Raw genomic sequence first — 16,749 nt, 5'->3', positions numbered from 1 at the left:
CTCCTCATCAACAACCACGTGCCCATCAATGAGGTGAGTTTAACACGGTCATTGAGTCTTTATGCGATTTTATTTATCTGTTTCTTTTTCCTCCTCATGGTAGATGAATAAGCAGAGAGAGAAAAGAGAAACTGAGGATGATACCAACAGCAAAAAAAAAATAAAGTGAGAAACAAAGACTCACTGCATCCATCCTCGTCACTGTGGTCCCCGCAGTCGTTGTCTCCGTCACACTGCCACTGGGCTGGGATGCAGGTACACTCCCCGAATGCACTGACCGCACACGTAAAGTGGTTCCTCCCACATGAGCACTCAGTGCTGCCCTGAACTCCTGCACACACACACACACACACACACACACACACACACACACACACACACACACACGAAGAGAAGATTAGAGTTTATCGCACATGCTCAGGTTAACTCAGGCACTGGAATTCATATTACCACAAAATGATTCTGCCAGATATACATAATAACTGTAAAGTATTGAGACAGGGACTTTTATCCCTGCCCGTGACCTCCTGCTTTGTTTCTCGCTTTAATCTTGACACTCCTCAGCTGCTCCCTGCTTAGTATGTTGGATAAAAGCCTGAGAATGCCACAGTTTTTTGTTATAAACAAAAACACAGTTTCTTTCACTTTAATGTAATTTTCTGTTTCATAACTCTCAACAGTAAACTTTAACAGTAAACACAGTAAACTAGGACTCTGAATAGATTCAGTATAACCTTGCTTCTGAATTTTATGCTCTGATATCTGTCATATCTATTTTACAGAGTGATCGAAAGACTGTGCTGCTCATGTAAAAAGACGCTCCTTAGCTGCAGAAATAACAGAAGCACATCAGTGCCTTGGTATACACATACAGCACTGCAATGGTTAGTCACTCAGTTATTCAACACATACTGAATATATTTGTTGTTTTTAGTGTTTTAATATCCTTGATTTGGAAAAGGTTTCACGTGCAAATCTTTAGTCCTCCCTCTCACAAACCACTTTGATATAGAATAAAGTAAAATAAGCTAAAAGGGTCGTGTTATATCAAGTCAGCGAGGCCAAGCATCTCGAAGATTTTCAGCTCCCAAAATGACAGAGTAATTAAACTTTTCAAGGATGTGTGATTGTGCATTTGAAAAGCTGAGACCATCTCCTCTCAACACATATGCCTTACTGAAATATCTAAGCTATGTGGTGATGCAGAGGCCACGTGTTGCTTTCAGCTGAACTGGGCTTAATATGCGGGAGAGAGTCTCGGGGAGTAAAGTCTACTGTTAAGTTTAAAGTGAGCTAAACAACAACAAAACAAGCTACGATACACAGAAAGTCTGACTCATTTCAGCTCCTGAGAGCGATGATGTTTAGAACATCTGTATGTGTACACATGTCCTGTGGTGTTTCCAGCTGAAATCCTCTGTGATAAGTAGGATGGGTGTCTTTTAAAAGCATCAACAAGTGACTGAGTAAATTTTCCCCCTGAAGTTTCTTCCTCAAAAAACAAAACAAAACCCCTGACAGTGAAATATGCATTGTTGTTGGACTGTACTGACACTAATGATTAACAAAGTGATTGATGAGTTCTGTGTGCTAAAAACTGATAATTTAGTCAATTTACTCATCTGACAGAGAAATCACTAAAATGTGACTAAAGACTGAAGTTTATTATGTTTAGGTTTTTCTTTTTAGGTCGACTATCAGTGAAATGAGCATGTTCTGAACTATTGAATCCCCATTCAGTGGACTGAGACAGCCTTCCAGTGTTTATGACCAATCTCTTGTAACAAGCTCAACTTTTATTGTTACAAAACATATGCTGTAAAAAGAGTAATAAATAAATATGCAAATAACATACGAGAAATGTAAATGTGAAATTTACATTTCTATTCAGAACACAATTGAACACTGAACTGTAATACCAAGCTAATATGTAGCATTACAGTATATACCGTGGCTTTTCTCTCAAGTCAGAGTTGAGTCTCCATCTTCAGTGCACCCAATTATACATTCCCTCAAATATCCCTGCGTAAATAAACACAAAACATCTAAAAGAGCAGGGGACAACATTATAGCAAACCAAGCAGGCGGTTGCTTCAATTGTGGAAACTTGCACACTGCCGAGTGCAAAAAACTTTTGCATATTTTTTGCAAAAAGGTGCAAAAGTTATACTTCAAATAATTTACTCATCAATATTTTTTTTCAGTTACATGGCATTTAGCTAGCTTACATTTAGTTAGCAATTTGCCAGTGTGACCGCTACAGCAATTTATCACAGCAGCCAGTTTATTTTTAGGGTGGTTACTGCAATGTTGAATACACCAGTGGTCCCACACACGAGTCAAAGAGAATGTCAAAGCTTGTATCTTGTGGCGGTCCAAGAAGGAAAAAGAATTATATTTACGGTACACTGAATGTAGACATGCTGATTCAGAACATTGTTAAGCACGGGAATAGGCGGTTTTATTAATATAGGCATACAGCAATTAAAATATTAAATAGTAATAACATTTTTATGAAAAAATAACATGGAAATACTAAAATAAAAATACAGTAGTAAGCAGATGACGGTATTATACTGTAAAGCTCAGAATCTACAAGTAAACTACAAAATAACCAATAAAATCTACACTGAACTTAAAAAAAGCAAAGAAAATTTTGATCTATAAAACATCTTCAATTTATCTCTGTTGCAACACGGTTGATTAGATGGATCGAATATAAATATCAGTTACTATCCTTTTATGTCATACACTGGGCATCTGTATACCAATAAACACTGGGTCTGATTTACTACCACAAAAAAGGAAAAGAAGGAAGAAAAAAAAGACACCACATCTTCAGACACATCACAGCAAACCATAACCAGGGGAGGAAATAAATAAAGGTTTCCCGTTTTGCTCTCACTTTGAAGCCCATTAATGGCCATCTGTGCGTGTGTGTGTGTGTGTGTGTGTGTGTGTGTGTGTGTGTGTGTGTGTGTGTGTGCGCGTGTGTGCGTGTGTGTGCGTATGTACACGTCTGTTTTGCTGAAGCTGGCCTGCCGCAACAAACCCAAAGTTTCTTGGAGCACGCATACGAATGTGTGTGCGTATGTGTGTGTGTGGTTCCTGGCCTCCTCACAAAGGCATCAGTCAACCCAGGAGGGCCTGGCAGAGAGAGCTCAGTAACCTTCAGATCCCTCCCACAGCACTAAATTAATGGCCTCTTTCTTTTCATTTCCCTCTCTCCCTTTCTTTCGCCTCATTCTTGTCTTTCCATCATCTCCTCTTCACACTTTCCCCTCAGATACCTCCATTATTCCCCCCTCTTCCTTACCCTCTGCTAGACAACTCTTCATTTACATCCTGTTACATTTGTTTTCATTTTCATGAATGCTCTATAATTCCTACAGTCCTCAGACCCTAGGAGTGGGACATTTACTCTCAGAAAAAAACAAAATGGGGCTATCAAAGACAGACTACCTGTCTGCTGGACAGACTGGGGTCTGAAACTCCCCGTGTTAAACTTTTCAGGTTGACACGGATCACTTATATTGGCTTTGTAGCGTTAAGCTTATGCGTATTTTACTCAGATGTGAGTGTGGGCTTGTACTGAGCTAAATTAAAGTGTGCGAGCTGGAGCAGAAGTCTTGTCAACATGAAACCACATCACAGGCCGCACATTTGTCAAACATACTTTGAAAAGCATAGGTCACTGGCTTCAACCGCAGCCAAAGAAACTTATTGACTATAGCAGGAAGCAATCAACCACACTGTCTTACACAGTCTCACATATTTCCAACCGTTTAGATCAGGGGTGGGCAATCTCAGTCCATGAGGGCCAGTGTCCCTGCAGGTTTTAGATCTCACCTTGGGTCAACACACCTGAATCACATGATTAGTTCGTTACCAGGCCTCTGGAGAACTTCAGGACATGTTGAGGAGCTAATTTAGCCATTTAAATCAGCTGTGTTGGTTCGAGGACACATCTAAAACCTGCAGGGACACCGGCCCTCGTGGACTGAGATTGCCCACCCCTGGCTTAGATGGTGTGGCAGTCTAGAAAATGTTCAGATACAGACACAGTAACATCATCAATATTTCAGTGTCAGACTGGACAAAAACTGCCTGTAGACTGAAAGAGTTCTGGTGAAGGAAAGACTGTATCACATGTTCCTGTAATATAAGAGCCGTTGTTTTACAATGTTGCCAACACTATGTCACAAACAAAAAGTCACACTGCTGAGGTGTAGCAAATGTGCTTTATGGTACTAATACCCTTGACACACAAAGCTATCAAACCAGAAAATCAAGTCATCTAATGTTCATCCTGTGAACTGATGTGAACATGGAGCAAAATGGAAAAAATAAAATCTTAAGGGTTAAATGCCAGTAAATACAGCAAACGTTCGTGTAACCCCGTCAGTGAAAGTAATCACAACTTTAAAACCAAAAATGTATGAAGCGAAGAAGATGCCGATGTTCCTCGATGAGGCTTATGATGACGGGTAAATGCTCGGTCAGAGGGCATACAAAAAGACATTTATACCGTCTATAATGAGAGGGTGAACCTAGCAGGAAAATAAAGAGGGAATCATCACCCCTAGATTGTTATGTAAGGCTGCAGACAAAAAAAAAGTAACAAAACAAACACAAACACTATGCAGCAGCCAGGCCTAGCAGGCCGGTGCTTTCAAGAGCGCCAGCATGACAAGCCTCTGATGAATCACACAGATAGCAGATCACAAGCTGGGCTGTTTTCTAAAGACAGAGGATCACTTTGAGTTGTAAGCACAAGTTTAGCAACAATACATCATCTGAATAAAGGCTGAGGAGCACGTACAGTATAATCACCTGAAATGTGAGTTTGGAAAACTGATAGCAACAAGTTTCAGACACAGAAAGCTCCAAAACCAGTATCAACTTTTTTTAAGGGAAATTCCTTGATATTATCAAACTTGTAGACTTTCAAAAGGTTTCCAACAAAGAGAATCTGGATTGTGACTGTGATTGTGTGGGTGATTGTGAGTGTGTGTGTGTGTGTAGCAGAAGCTTTGCTTTGTTTAGTGTTACTCAAGGATAGATGTTGGTCTAAATGTACATGTAGATATTTTTAAGCTATATCCCGCTCTGTGGATTGGTTTGACAGTCATTTTTGAGCAGAGACACAGATAATTAATCTCTCCCATCACCTGCTGCTGGTAGAGCCCAGTGTGTGAGTTGTGACTCAGGAAAGAAAAAAAAAAAAAAAAGACCTCAGGCAGAGAAAAAGAAACCAAAGACCACCAAAGATCCTCCACTGCCGGTCACTATGGCCTTACACTGTCTAAACAGGCCTGGTATGGAACAAGACAGGTGGTCCCCAAAAAGGTAAACACAGACAAAATCCCACAAACCAACGTGGATGCCATGTTTAAACCCAGACCCACCTACAGCAAGGACCGAGCCGGAAGCTGGGGTGGCGCGAGAGCCTCAGATCTAACCAGGTGGTATATTCAAGCTATGTTTCACCATTTTACAATTTGCTGTTGTTAAATAGCTCAATGACGAGTGTGAAGTGTTGAAGAGAGAGCAGTTGGGCCAAAACACACAATGGTAACTCTGGCCTGGAGAGCGGGTGGCCACATGCTTTGAACAATGTCAAAAGGCTGCCAGTTAATTAGGCGTGGACCTCCCTGGAGTCTACCTGGAGGGTCGGCGCGGTATCTTTTTTGCAGTGCGCGAGTGCGTGGCTGTAAAAAAGTGATAAGCAGGAAATTGGGTTTGGGCAGAGGGATGGGGGTTGGTGGGGGTGAATCATCTGATGCAGAGTATAGGAGGGGAGCGCACAAGGAAGGAGTCCGGCCTTTTGTGTGCGTCTTCTGTTCTTCCTGCCACCCTTCGGCTGCTGGTGCCGCGCTGTAAAAGCACAGCTTAAGAGAGAAACAGCTGCGACTCAGCGTGTCAGCAACTGTTCAGCCCGAACCATCCAAAACCGGCCACATTCATGCAGCACTGCGCAGCGCTGCATACTGAGAATGGACACAACTGGCGTCCCGGCTTGCTGTCGGCCAACAGCGTCCAGCATTCGTCACTCCTCGCCGCGTGAGACTGCGGACAGAATGAGACGCCTGACTCCTTGCATACACGGAAAAGCTGTTCACCTGCAGTGGTTCTCATTCATGACTGACAGAGAACAAGAGAGCTGCAATGCTGTTTTGGCTTCCTGAGGGAGACAAACTTCATTATCAGTATATTCGGATTTTCCTAGGCCTAAATGACCCATCCTTAGTACACAGTAATATTTCTGCAGTAAGTAATCTTTTTTTCTAGCATATACAAGCTTATCCGAGTTTTAATTTCATCCCATTTCAATCCCATCTTCTATTTAAATTGGCTTTATATCCCAATACAAAAGTGTCTGAAAGAACATAAATCAAATTTACACGCTCTACAGATTCAACCAGATGGTTATTACCTTTAAAAGAAAAAAAATCTGAATGTCTATAATTTGATAATCTGTGAACAAGACAAGATCAGAGCAGAAAAGTACCGTAGTTTTCGGGTCATAAGCCGCTACTTTTCCCCCACACTGTGAACACTGTGGCTTATACTGATGTGCGGCTAATGCATTTTTTTCCCATGCGGCCAAAAACTTTTTGCCTGGTAACAGTAGAGCAATAAAATTGATAAGTAGTATATATACGGTATATATTTTTACCGGTTGTTAAGAGACGTTGTAATGTTGTTTGTGCACTGTTGCGTAAAAAAACATAAGCAACGTAATTTGTGTGTTAAGTATACGTATGTATCAGTAAAGGTAGCCGTGTTACAGGCGCTGTTCGAGGAAAAAAAGCATTTTTTGTATGTTACCATAACGTTTATGTTACCTTACGGATTAAATTAAATGTTAAAAATCCTCACGTGTAATATTTCTGTGTAAATATCTCATATTACGAGTGAAACGCATACGGCTTAAAATCCGGTGCGGCCTGTACAAGTACAAAATTGATTTTCTTTCTAAAATTAGAGCATGCGGCTTTTAATCAGGTACGCTCTGCAGTCCGGGAATTACGGTAATATTTGCTGCTAGAAAGCGTTGTTTCTTTTCCCACCTTTCTGCAAAAGGAAAGCTTCTTCAGTACAACAGATTGGTCGAGCTGTTACAGGGTGTCACGCAGACAATCAATTCAGCTTCTTCCTGCCCATGTGATGATAGTAAATCAGATAACAGCTGCACTTTCAGCTCCGCTTTGGTCTCATCCACTTTTCTGGCTATCTGGTAACTTTCCGCCGTCTGGTCTGGGACAGGTGGCTCATACTTTTTGTTTTCTGCGGCCGCTGCTGAAAACACGGCCGATGACAGTGGTGAAACTGAACCGCACATTAAATGGCCCGTAAAACCAAAACAATACACTTAAAAAGTTCAAAATGGTCCATAAAGACTTGATGATCATTCTCAGAGGATTTATTACCTTTCAGTTTTTAGACTCATAGAAAGAAATCGATTAGTGGTGCATTTATGAATATAAACTGCGTACCTCAGGCTATGAGCCCTTTCTCGTGATCTGGATCTCTCTCTTTCACGGCATATGGAAGCTGTAAAGCTGCTACCAACACTCAAAGAACACATTCACTGAATTCTCTGTGGTCACCATGGCTCCGGGTTATGCTGACCTGGCTTCATGATGCCGAACAGCTCATCATCCCTGCCAGTACCTCTCCTTAACATCGGCTCATCTCCACCTACTAATTTGCCGACTGTAGGTCAGACCGCCCTGATGTGGCAAGCCGTAACCACAGCAACACATGTTGAACCGTGCTGGGGAAAGGAAAAAACAAGTGTGGGGAACAACATGTTTGAGAAGTCATATATATGCAAAGCTTTATAAGCTTAAAATGCTGTCAACATCCAGTTTGTGCACTCGAGTATGTAAACAAAGTAGCAGACAAACAAGCTTAGAGCTGACGTCAAATCTTTCTGGACAGCTCCGTCATCACCAGCTCATCCTCCTGGTTTGCTCAGTAACACGCGCACACACACACACACACACACACACGCGCACACACGCGCACAGAGACAGGCAGGACTGTCTGAAAACGAGGCAGTTGGTCCAGCAGCGGGGTTCTTTTCGCGCCTGCTCATCTCAGACTTTCATTAATAACACCAGTCTTATCACACTGCAGCTCTCAGTCACTTTTTTATAACATAACTCAGCAAGAGGGTGTGTGTGTGTGTGTGTGTGTGTGTGTGTGTGTGTGTGTGTGTGTGTGTGTACACTTAGCCAATCATTGCCTAATAACTACATGTCACCTAAAAGCATGTGGGTGGATACTGTCCTTCATTCCCATAAAATGAACCAATTCAACTTAATGACACACACAGTGAACATTACCCTGTTGCCGGTGAAGTTTTATAAATTAAAGGCTATAGAGGGAAGCTGTGTACAGTACATTCACCCACAAACACACACACACAGACAATGTCATGCAAGGCCAGTCGGCAGTCTCCCTCTGAAGTCACTTCAAAGATAACTCTCTTGGCCAGGGATGAGTGGACGGCCGCTGAACAGGCATGTGAGTGGACATGAGGTGGGGGAGGATACATGTAAGTTTGTTTTCTTCACTGAAAAAGAGAAAAGGAGATTTCCTTTTACAGGGAGTGTGCGCAGTACTATACATTTCATTTTCTGAGGCTGAAACCGTACTGTGAGGACTCCGGCTGCTCGGCACTGCACTTATGTGGTTTGGGGTCCCAATAACTGTGTGCATGCGTTCATATATCATGTGTTATGTACAGGATTTGAATGACATAAGGATTCAGTGCAGTAATCAAAGCAAAAACACTTGAAAAATCCATCAGGACAACCTCCATTTCCTCCATTTCCTTCACTACAAAGATGTTTTTGAGGCTTGATGGGAAACCGGATGAGAGTTTCTCCACAAGGGTGACACACGTGTGCTGAAAGGAGTTGACGGTGATAATGAAGCCGTTGCACAGAATGGTGGAAACACAGGCAAGGCAGAAGAAGAGCTGCAGGTCTGACAGTTGTAGGCCTGTGTGGGAGGACTCCTGTGGTGTTTTTATGAAGAGTGGGTGAGAAAGCAACAGTGTTGTGTGTGGAGTCATAGAGGAGGGCAAAGACACAGAGAGTGAAAATCTGGTTGGCTTGTTTAAAAGCAGCAGTGTGAACAATTCCGCTGAGATGAAAAGGTTGCACAAAAGAAAGGGCACTTGCAGTGCTTTCAAATAATTGAAATCATATAAAAAGATGCTCCTGTGGAAATAACAATCAATAATTGCTGCCTGTCTCTCATTGGATGCCATCTCCACCAGCAGCTAGCGACAATAGTTTTGTTCTCCTCTGCAGCCGGGGTCAGCTCTGAGGAACCCCTCGTGAAGTCGTTCAGCAGTTGCAATCCAAGCTGGTGCAGGTGGAGCACATCAAGTCAGAGGATGAGAGAAACTACAGAGAAGGGCCAAGGCTAGCTACATAGGAGCAACTGAACCTTCAAAATAAAAGCAAGAGGCAGTATCCACTAGTAGACCAATCATGCAGGTTTTCATTCTCAGAAAATGGAGGGGGGGGGGGGGGGAGGGTTAATGAGAGGTTAAATATACCTGGAAAAGTATAATCAATAATTTTCTGGCACTAAATGAAAGGTTTGAAGAAAAGGTTCAGCAGTTTCTCACGTCTACAGATTAAAGAGCATCGCTGCAGTTAGAGTGAGAGCATAAAATCGTGTCGTGGCTTTAGCGCCGATAGGACTGTTTGAATGTGCGTGCGTCTGTGCATGTGTGCATGCATGTGTCAAGTCCGACAGTGTAAACACAGCAGAGCTCTGAGCTCTGTCTCTGGCTGTGAACGCTGCACTTGCTGGGTAATGTGCTGAGCTAGCACTTGGTGTCCAAGCCTGCTCTAATCCACAGATTGACTCTTTGGCCAACTGACATGCCCCCCTCTTCCCATTGTCACACACACACACACACACACACACACACACACACACACACACACACACACACACACACACACACACACACACACACACACACACAATTCAAATCATACTCATTCCAAACACCAAAATCCCCCAACAGGGGCCTCTGCCAGTGATTCACAGGTCACAGCATCAAATGAGCCCCCCTTTCCTTCCTGAGAAGAGTTCCATTTGCTAGCCGGGGTTCAATTTTTAATAGCCATTCCAGTATATATGTGGTTTTCCACTAATCATTATATGTAGAGGTCCTCCCTACAGGCCTCTGAGTTGGCATTATTACCAGTGTTCATTAGTCAATTCAACAGTTAATCAACTGAAATATTTTAATGATCATGGCTCCTGAGTACCCACAGCATTTTAAACTGGTAGCCTTCAAGCCATTGGCTGGCTAAAGAACTAGGGTTTGATGGTTAAGAAAATAGTAACCCTTCTTCAGTACCAGTTTCACAGCTCTCCTGACAAAGTTCAAAGATTGGACTCTGGCAGCGTGAGGAATTTTTCAGTACTATATTACATCTGTCAGGTGAAAAACAGTACACCAAGTTGTGAAACTCGCTAAATATTTGCGGAATGGCAACTGAAGCCAAGACGAGATAAGACAGGACGTCAGGGCCAAAATCTGGCCCTGAGGGGAACAGAATGACATCCGGCCAGTGCTGTGTTCATGGTGCATACATTACTACTCAAAACAAAATTTAACAGAATAACATATCTATACCAAAGTATGCAAATCTGAAAAAACAAACAAAAATAAATAAATACCCTGAAGCTAAACCAAGTGATCCACTTTCCATGTTTCCAGCCAATAGAAGCGGCAGACCCTACTTAGCTCAAATCAAAATAGCTGAACCCACCGTTGTAGGTAATCCAGAGTATAGGCAGAATATACTCAGATATGCGGACGACGTAAAATGGCTGTCTAAAGTCTGAAAACTCTCAGCAGAAGTTTTACATATTTTTATTTCTGCTTGTATGCAACGAGATCACATCCAATCCAGTGGAGTCAGTTTCTTTGCGCTACACGAGTTGCCTGGAGAAAAACACCTGATCTTCACCCTTCTGTGCAACACCCCCAATTCATCAAACTGTACACGCAGATCATATTTTACCCATGCCCCATTTAATTCTGCCGCTGCACACATCAGAGCACCTGAATAAATTACACATGTAGCCAGTGCCAGCTAATTTTGTCATCTGTACAAACATTCATTTGAGATGTGTAACGCACCAAACAAGCACAGCACTCTCTCGAACAGACTTCAAGGCAGTGCCTCATGCCAGATCAGTATTAGCAGCTCAGTTCTGTCCATGTCTGTGAATGTGAACTCACACTGAAGGGATAAGTGTAATAAGAGGAGATTATTCCATGTGGGCAAGCTGTAACTCACTTTATGGGCTTTGACTGGATGAGGAGAGCAGGCGCTGGGGTCCAGCTCTGTAATATCCAGTTATAAACTGACGCAGCATGAAGGGCTCCACTAACCTCCCCCACACTGGCACCAGAGCCTCTATGATGTTAACATTTGGGATTTGGGGCAAAAATTGGGCTTGTAAAATTTCAGATCTCCGAGTGAGAGTTTGCCAGACTCCGTAAATTCAACTCTTTGTTTTCTACATCACTCCAGTGGTCGGCCATTAAAGTGAGCTGCCATATTAGGAGGCTTCAAACAAAGACACACATGTAAAAGACACTTATTTCTGGGCAAGACTCAGTCTGGCAATTAAATCTCTGATTACCAGTCATACTAGTCAACACAGATTTGAAAACAGCTGGACTCCCCCCCCCCCCCATCCAAGAAAATAACACTATCCATGGTTTTATTACACAATAAATCAATGCTCTTATTTTGAAAGTTTAGTTCAGTAAACATAGGCCCTTCCCGTTGCACATTGCCATACTGGCAGGCTAACCAGTGGTGGTTCTAGATATCATTCAGCGTCTGCGCCAGCCAATGAAATCTCTAGTTATTAGTGAAATAAAGAGTTTGATGTAAACTAGACAGACTAAGTAAAAATCATACTCTCACTAGGTAGGCCAAAAATTTGTTGACAATATCGGCGATTCTCTGAATATCATTTGGATTTACGGCTGTTTGATATAACGATATATATCAGATGATATATCGTTTCATTTTACACTATCGTTTGTTTCGTGGTGTTGCAAAATAAACTGTTTACGGCAATATTTTTTCATCGTTTTGATGGTCACTGTAGTGGCTATATTAATTTCTCTCTTTCTCTTATATTTAATATAACCACACCACAGACGGACAAGCGTCTGTTTTTATGCGTTGTCGTTAGCAACAACGACGGTAAAGGTTTTTCCCCACAGCATGCCGTGTAATAAATACTCACAAACAGTGGCCATTAAACTTATGTCTAAAAATGTATAGTTTCATGCATCAGTTAAAACACTCGACTCCAGGTACATGACGCCCAGCTGGAAACACTTCACGCAAGTCAAGCTGCCCGAGATTCACAGAATTTACAGAAAATGTTAAATTTTTGTGATTTATATCGTTATCGGGAAGTAGAGCTGGGCGATAGAACGATAACGATATGTATCGCGATATAACTTTTACTCGATAGAGAAATTAAGCTATCGCGATAGACCTCGCCGCTCTTGTCCTCTTAAAAAAAAAAAAAAAAAAGGTCAGCCAATCCAAATTAAGTAGCGCAGAGCCGAACCAATCACAGCCGCAGCGTCACGTCGCGTGACTTGTTACGTACAGCACAAGTGCCAAGCCGCACGTGTGTTTGTTTGGGAAGCAGCCAGCGGGTAATGGAGCCAGCGCGTAATGGAGGAAATGAGTGTGCCGACTAGAAAAATCAACCGAGCGTGACCGAAGAGAAAACAGATGATGGTTCCAATGCCGGAGAGATTGTCGAACGGAAGAGCCATAGAAGTTCCGTAGTGTGAAGGTATTTCGGCTATTTCAAGTCTGACAAAAAACAGAGTAGCGTGCACTGTAAATGTGCCGAAAGCAAGTCTGGAAATACAATAAACTGGTGCATGCGTCACACTGTGCGCCACGTTATTGTTTCGGTGAAATGAATTTCTACAATACTGTTACTGTTAATTCTACTCTCTGCAGTGTTTAAATGCTTACATATACACACAGTTACTGTCTGTCCACACATACGACTCGGTTCTGCTTCTATGCCCCAGCTTTGTTTACTTTTTCCCACCGAGGCTTCTAGACTTCTGATTGGCCAACATTTCTGCACGGTTAGGAATCTAGCGCCACCTGCTGCTTTGGCATGTTCATAGCAGCGTTTTCCTTCATTTCTGCCTTTTATGTGTGGACGGGATTATTTTTTAAAACGAAAACGGAAAATCTCCGTTTTCAAAAATACCCGTGTACGTGTGGACGTAGCCTCAGTCTCTGACTGGAAGCGCTAATTCGTCATTCGGCTTTTGTCAGACTAAAGTAACTGTTAAAACTGTTTGAAAAGCTCAGCTATACAACAAGGAGAGATTGAGAATTTCCTTTTAGTTCTCAGTTTATTTGATATTGACAAAAGTTAGTCAGTTTTGTCTGTTCTTCTGTAAAACAAACTAAGATTTATTTTTAGAATTAATATTTTGTTTCTAAGTGGAATTGACAATTTAGTCTGTTTCGTTTGTTCTATTTTGAAACTTAAACGCTTTAGCGGCTGCCTTTTGTGTAGTTTGCAATATTTGCCTTTATTTATCTGAAAAAGTCTCATGTTCCTTAAGTACATCTACCCTGTTGAACTTATTATGGGAAATAAATATTTAAATAAAAACAAGCTGCTGATTATTTCACATTTTATTTGTGAGCAACGGCACATTTAAATCTTACAAATATAGTTATTTGGCTTATATCGTGATAGATATCGTTATCGCCTGAAATGAAAAAAACATATCGTGATATGAAAAAATCTCATATCGCCCAGCTCTATCGGGAAGATAGATGTCTTATATCAGGATATGAGATTTTGGTCATATCGCACAGCCCTATTTGGATTCATTTTCTATCCTCCTCTTCTCCAATGAAGAAGATCTTAAATGTTTAGAAACCTTGTAGGACAGCCACCCTGGACCCTACGGGACAACAAACCCCTGAAGCATTCCAGAGGCGGTGGGAGAGCGGAGAGTTTTTTAGGGCGATGGGGGTGGAGGGATGTTAAATTGGTGACTTGGAAGGCAGAGGCTTTCCAGAAGCGAAGCGGACAACCTGTGGTTGGGGTTGAATTCTTTCCCTCTCTGGCTCCTTTTAGAAAAGAGGAGAAAACAGCAAACACAGACCCCTCCATTCACAGTAATTTATCCCTATGACCAGGCCTTCTTTACCGGCAGCAATAGCCCCCTTCCGGGGCTGCCCAGCAGGATGCCTGCGAGTGGCGTGTGAAACTCTCCTGTCTCCTTCAGCTCAAAAGGGAAGGATGAACAATGGCCCTCGCCAGGCACTGGCTCTGAACAATCCCTCACTCTGCTTCACTCTCTGCTTTACTTTCTCTGTCTCTAAAAGCAACCACAAGCTATTCCTCTCAGAGCACACATTCCTTTATCCATCCAATATACTGTCCATCAGAGGCTGGTTCCTGTTACCTGAAAGTCCTCGCCTGCATTTATCCCATCCACTTGTCTTTGCCTCAAACTTTATCATCGCTCTTGTTGGTTAACACACAGAGACACACTGTGTATCAACATGAAAGGCAGCAAGAAGCTCCCCACATTTTTCGGGGTTCTCAGGACCTCATGTGACCCTCCCACTAACCCAATCATCAAAACGTGGGCAGCTCACCATCGCTGTGCCTTAGCCCAACCATCTTTCCACCTTTGAATAAAGCCCTGCTGGATCTTTCCAGCCTGAAGGCGTTTGGATCTGACTCAGAGAGCGAGTGAACAAAGCAATTATTGGTTTGATCAGAAGCATATTTGCCTGAGACGAAATTACGACTGATTTTGATTTACTGTACCCCATGTGAGATTTCCACAACACATGGAACCCAACAGTGAAAACAAAGAAAATGAGTTTGGACAGTGAGGCAGCTTTGTGCCATTACAATAAACGCCACAGCAAGTCTTTCTCCCCAAGGCCGAGGATGTTAGCGAGTAAGCTGGGCCTCTGCGAAACATGTGGCTCATCACTTCATAGGGCGACTGTCCAACTGGCTCCAGGCTGAGAAACAGGCAAACTGCATGTCAGTCTGATCAATCAAAAAGAAAAAGAAGTGTTTCTGAACCCCTCTGTGGGAGCCAGCAGTTGGGGGAAAGAAATGTGGACAGTTTCCCGACAGAAAAGCGCCTCAGAAACAATCTGCACAACTATTGCGGGAAGCCATTTTCTCCCCAGCACTCAACCATTCACCAGCGGCTCCTACAGAGCTATTGAGCATTCACCAGGCACCTCCACATCCCCGACAAGCGCAACAAAAAGCATTTTAAAGTAACACTCCCCGCAGTTCCCACACTATTTCACCTGTCAAATGCTTACAAAACAGTCGAGGAAGGCCAAATTCTCCTCAGGGGCACTACAGCGCACCTCTTGCCAACCTCAGCCCCACTAAAGATGTTGTTACTTCTCCTAAAGAAAGAATACACAATAAATCTTTCCCACCTACTATCACGAGCAACTATTCTGAGCCTCAAGGCCCAGACGGGACCTTGCACCTTGACAAGCATCACCTAAAGTAGAACAGGAAACCTAAAGAAAGCATTTCCTCATGGAGCCAGACTGTCAGCGCTCAGAGAAAAAAAAAGGATGAGTCATCTTGGGAATGATGCTCAGGAAATCAATAGAAACCAATTGTCTGTTTGAGGAAGGAGACAACAGAAAAAGGCAAAGAGAGGGCAGTGCTAGAAATTTGTTGTTGTGTTGTAGGAAATTAGAGGCATCTGCAGAGTCAGAACCTTGACCAGCTGACTGATCTTAAACTAGAAAGATATCAGGGTCTGACAGAGAGAGTAAGAGCAACTGTTGGCATCAATCATTTACTCGAGCCTTCATTCGGAATTCATAAGAACACAGCTCTGCAGGCGAAGGGTGGCGATGATACAGTCAGCTTCCAATTCAAAGGCGGTGTTGCCCTGCACGGAACAAACGGATTACTCCTATGGGCATGAAAAGGGATCATCAGAGAGAGAAAACTATGGTTATGGAGTTTTAACTTCTTAACTCAAACGCATTGTTCAACTTTTCAATGCAAATAGTCAAATGCACATATTGGAACCCTAATGTCTAAGAAATCATCTGAGGCAGCTGTATGTTATGTTATTTGTTTACCTCACTGGTCACAGCTTCTCAGTAAATGTGCAGCCCTCAATTTAACACTGATAGCAAAACTCCCACTGATGATACTTTTTTTTTTCCAATTTTCCACTGTGTGTGTAGGATGGAGAGGTACAGCTTCACTTAAGCTAATTATAGACATCTCTAACTGGTTTTGTTGCTATGCTGTGCATGTTCCATTTTCTGCGTAGCAGGAATGCGAAAGCACTTGATGTCTATAAACTAGAAGATGCAGAGGTTATTTAATAATAAGGTTTAATAATGTTGTTTTGAAACAAGGTATTCAGCGTCTGTCCTAATTCATGCCACCAGAGCATTCTACAGCACGACAGTTCGGATTAACTCCGGGAGGGAAAGTTGAACATGACAGAAAGCTTTTCACGCGTCTGGAAGGAGAAATGACAGCAGCCCACTCCGCTGCCCTAATAAACCTCCTGTTTAAAGAGACGACACAAATATTTGCTTTGTCAGTCTGCGGCGCTTAACCTGCCACAGCCTTCACATCACACTGCAGTGAAGATGCGAGTTA

At 42.6% G+C, this 16,749-nt stretch overlaps 1 protein-coding gene across 2 annotated transcripts in view; it reads right to left on the bottom strand.

Moving 5' to 3' along the window:
* lrp4 (low density lipoprotein receptor-related protein 4) overlaps nt 1-16,749 on the bottom strand; it is a 108,471-nt gene that overhangs the window by 61,506 nt on the left and 30,216 nt on the right. For both annotated transcript variants that reach the window (XM_085460525.1, XM_085460535.1), the window contains exon 2: nt 185-331. In XM_085460525.1, coding sequence (XP_085316651.1) covers nt 185-331 — 147 coding nt within the window. The remainder of the gene's footprint in view (nt 1-184; nt 332-16,749) is intronic.

The sequence above is a fragment of the Copadichromis virginalis genome, linkage group LG1 (genome assembly GCF_057382275.1).
Source record: "Copadichromis virginalis isolate Kocher_CV1m ecotype Utaka linkage group LG1, C_Virginalis_male_GT1.1, whole genome shotgun sequence".
NCBI lineage: Eukaryota > Metazoa > Chordata > Actinopteri > Cichliformes > Cichlidae > Copadichromis > Copadichromis virginalis.
The sequence above is the reverse complement of the archived record's forward strand: the minus strand, read 5'-3'. Positions and strand labels throughout refer to the sequence as shown.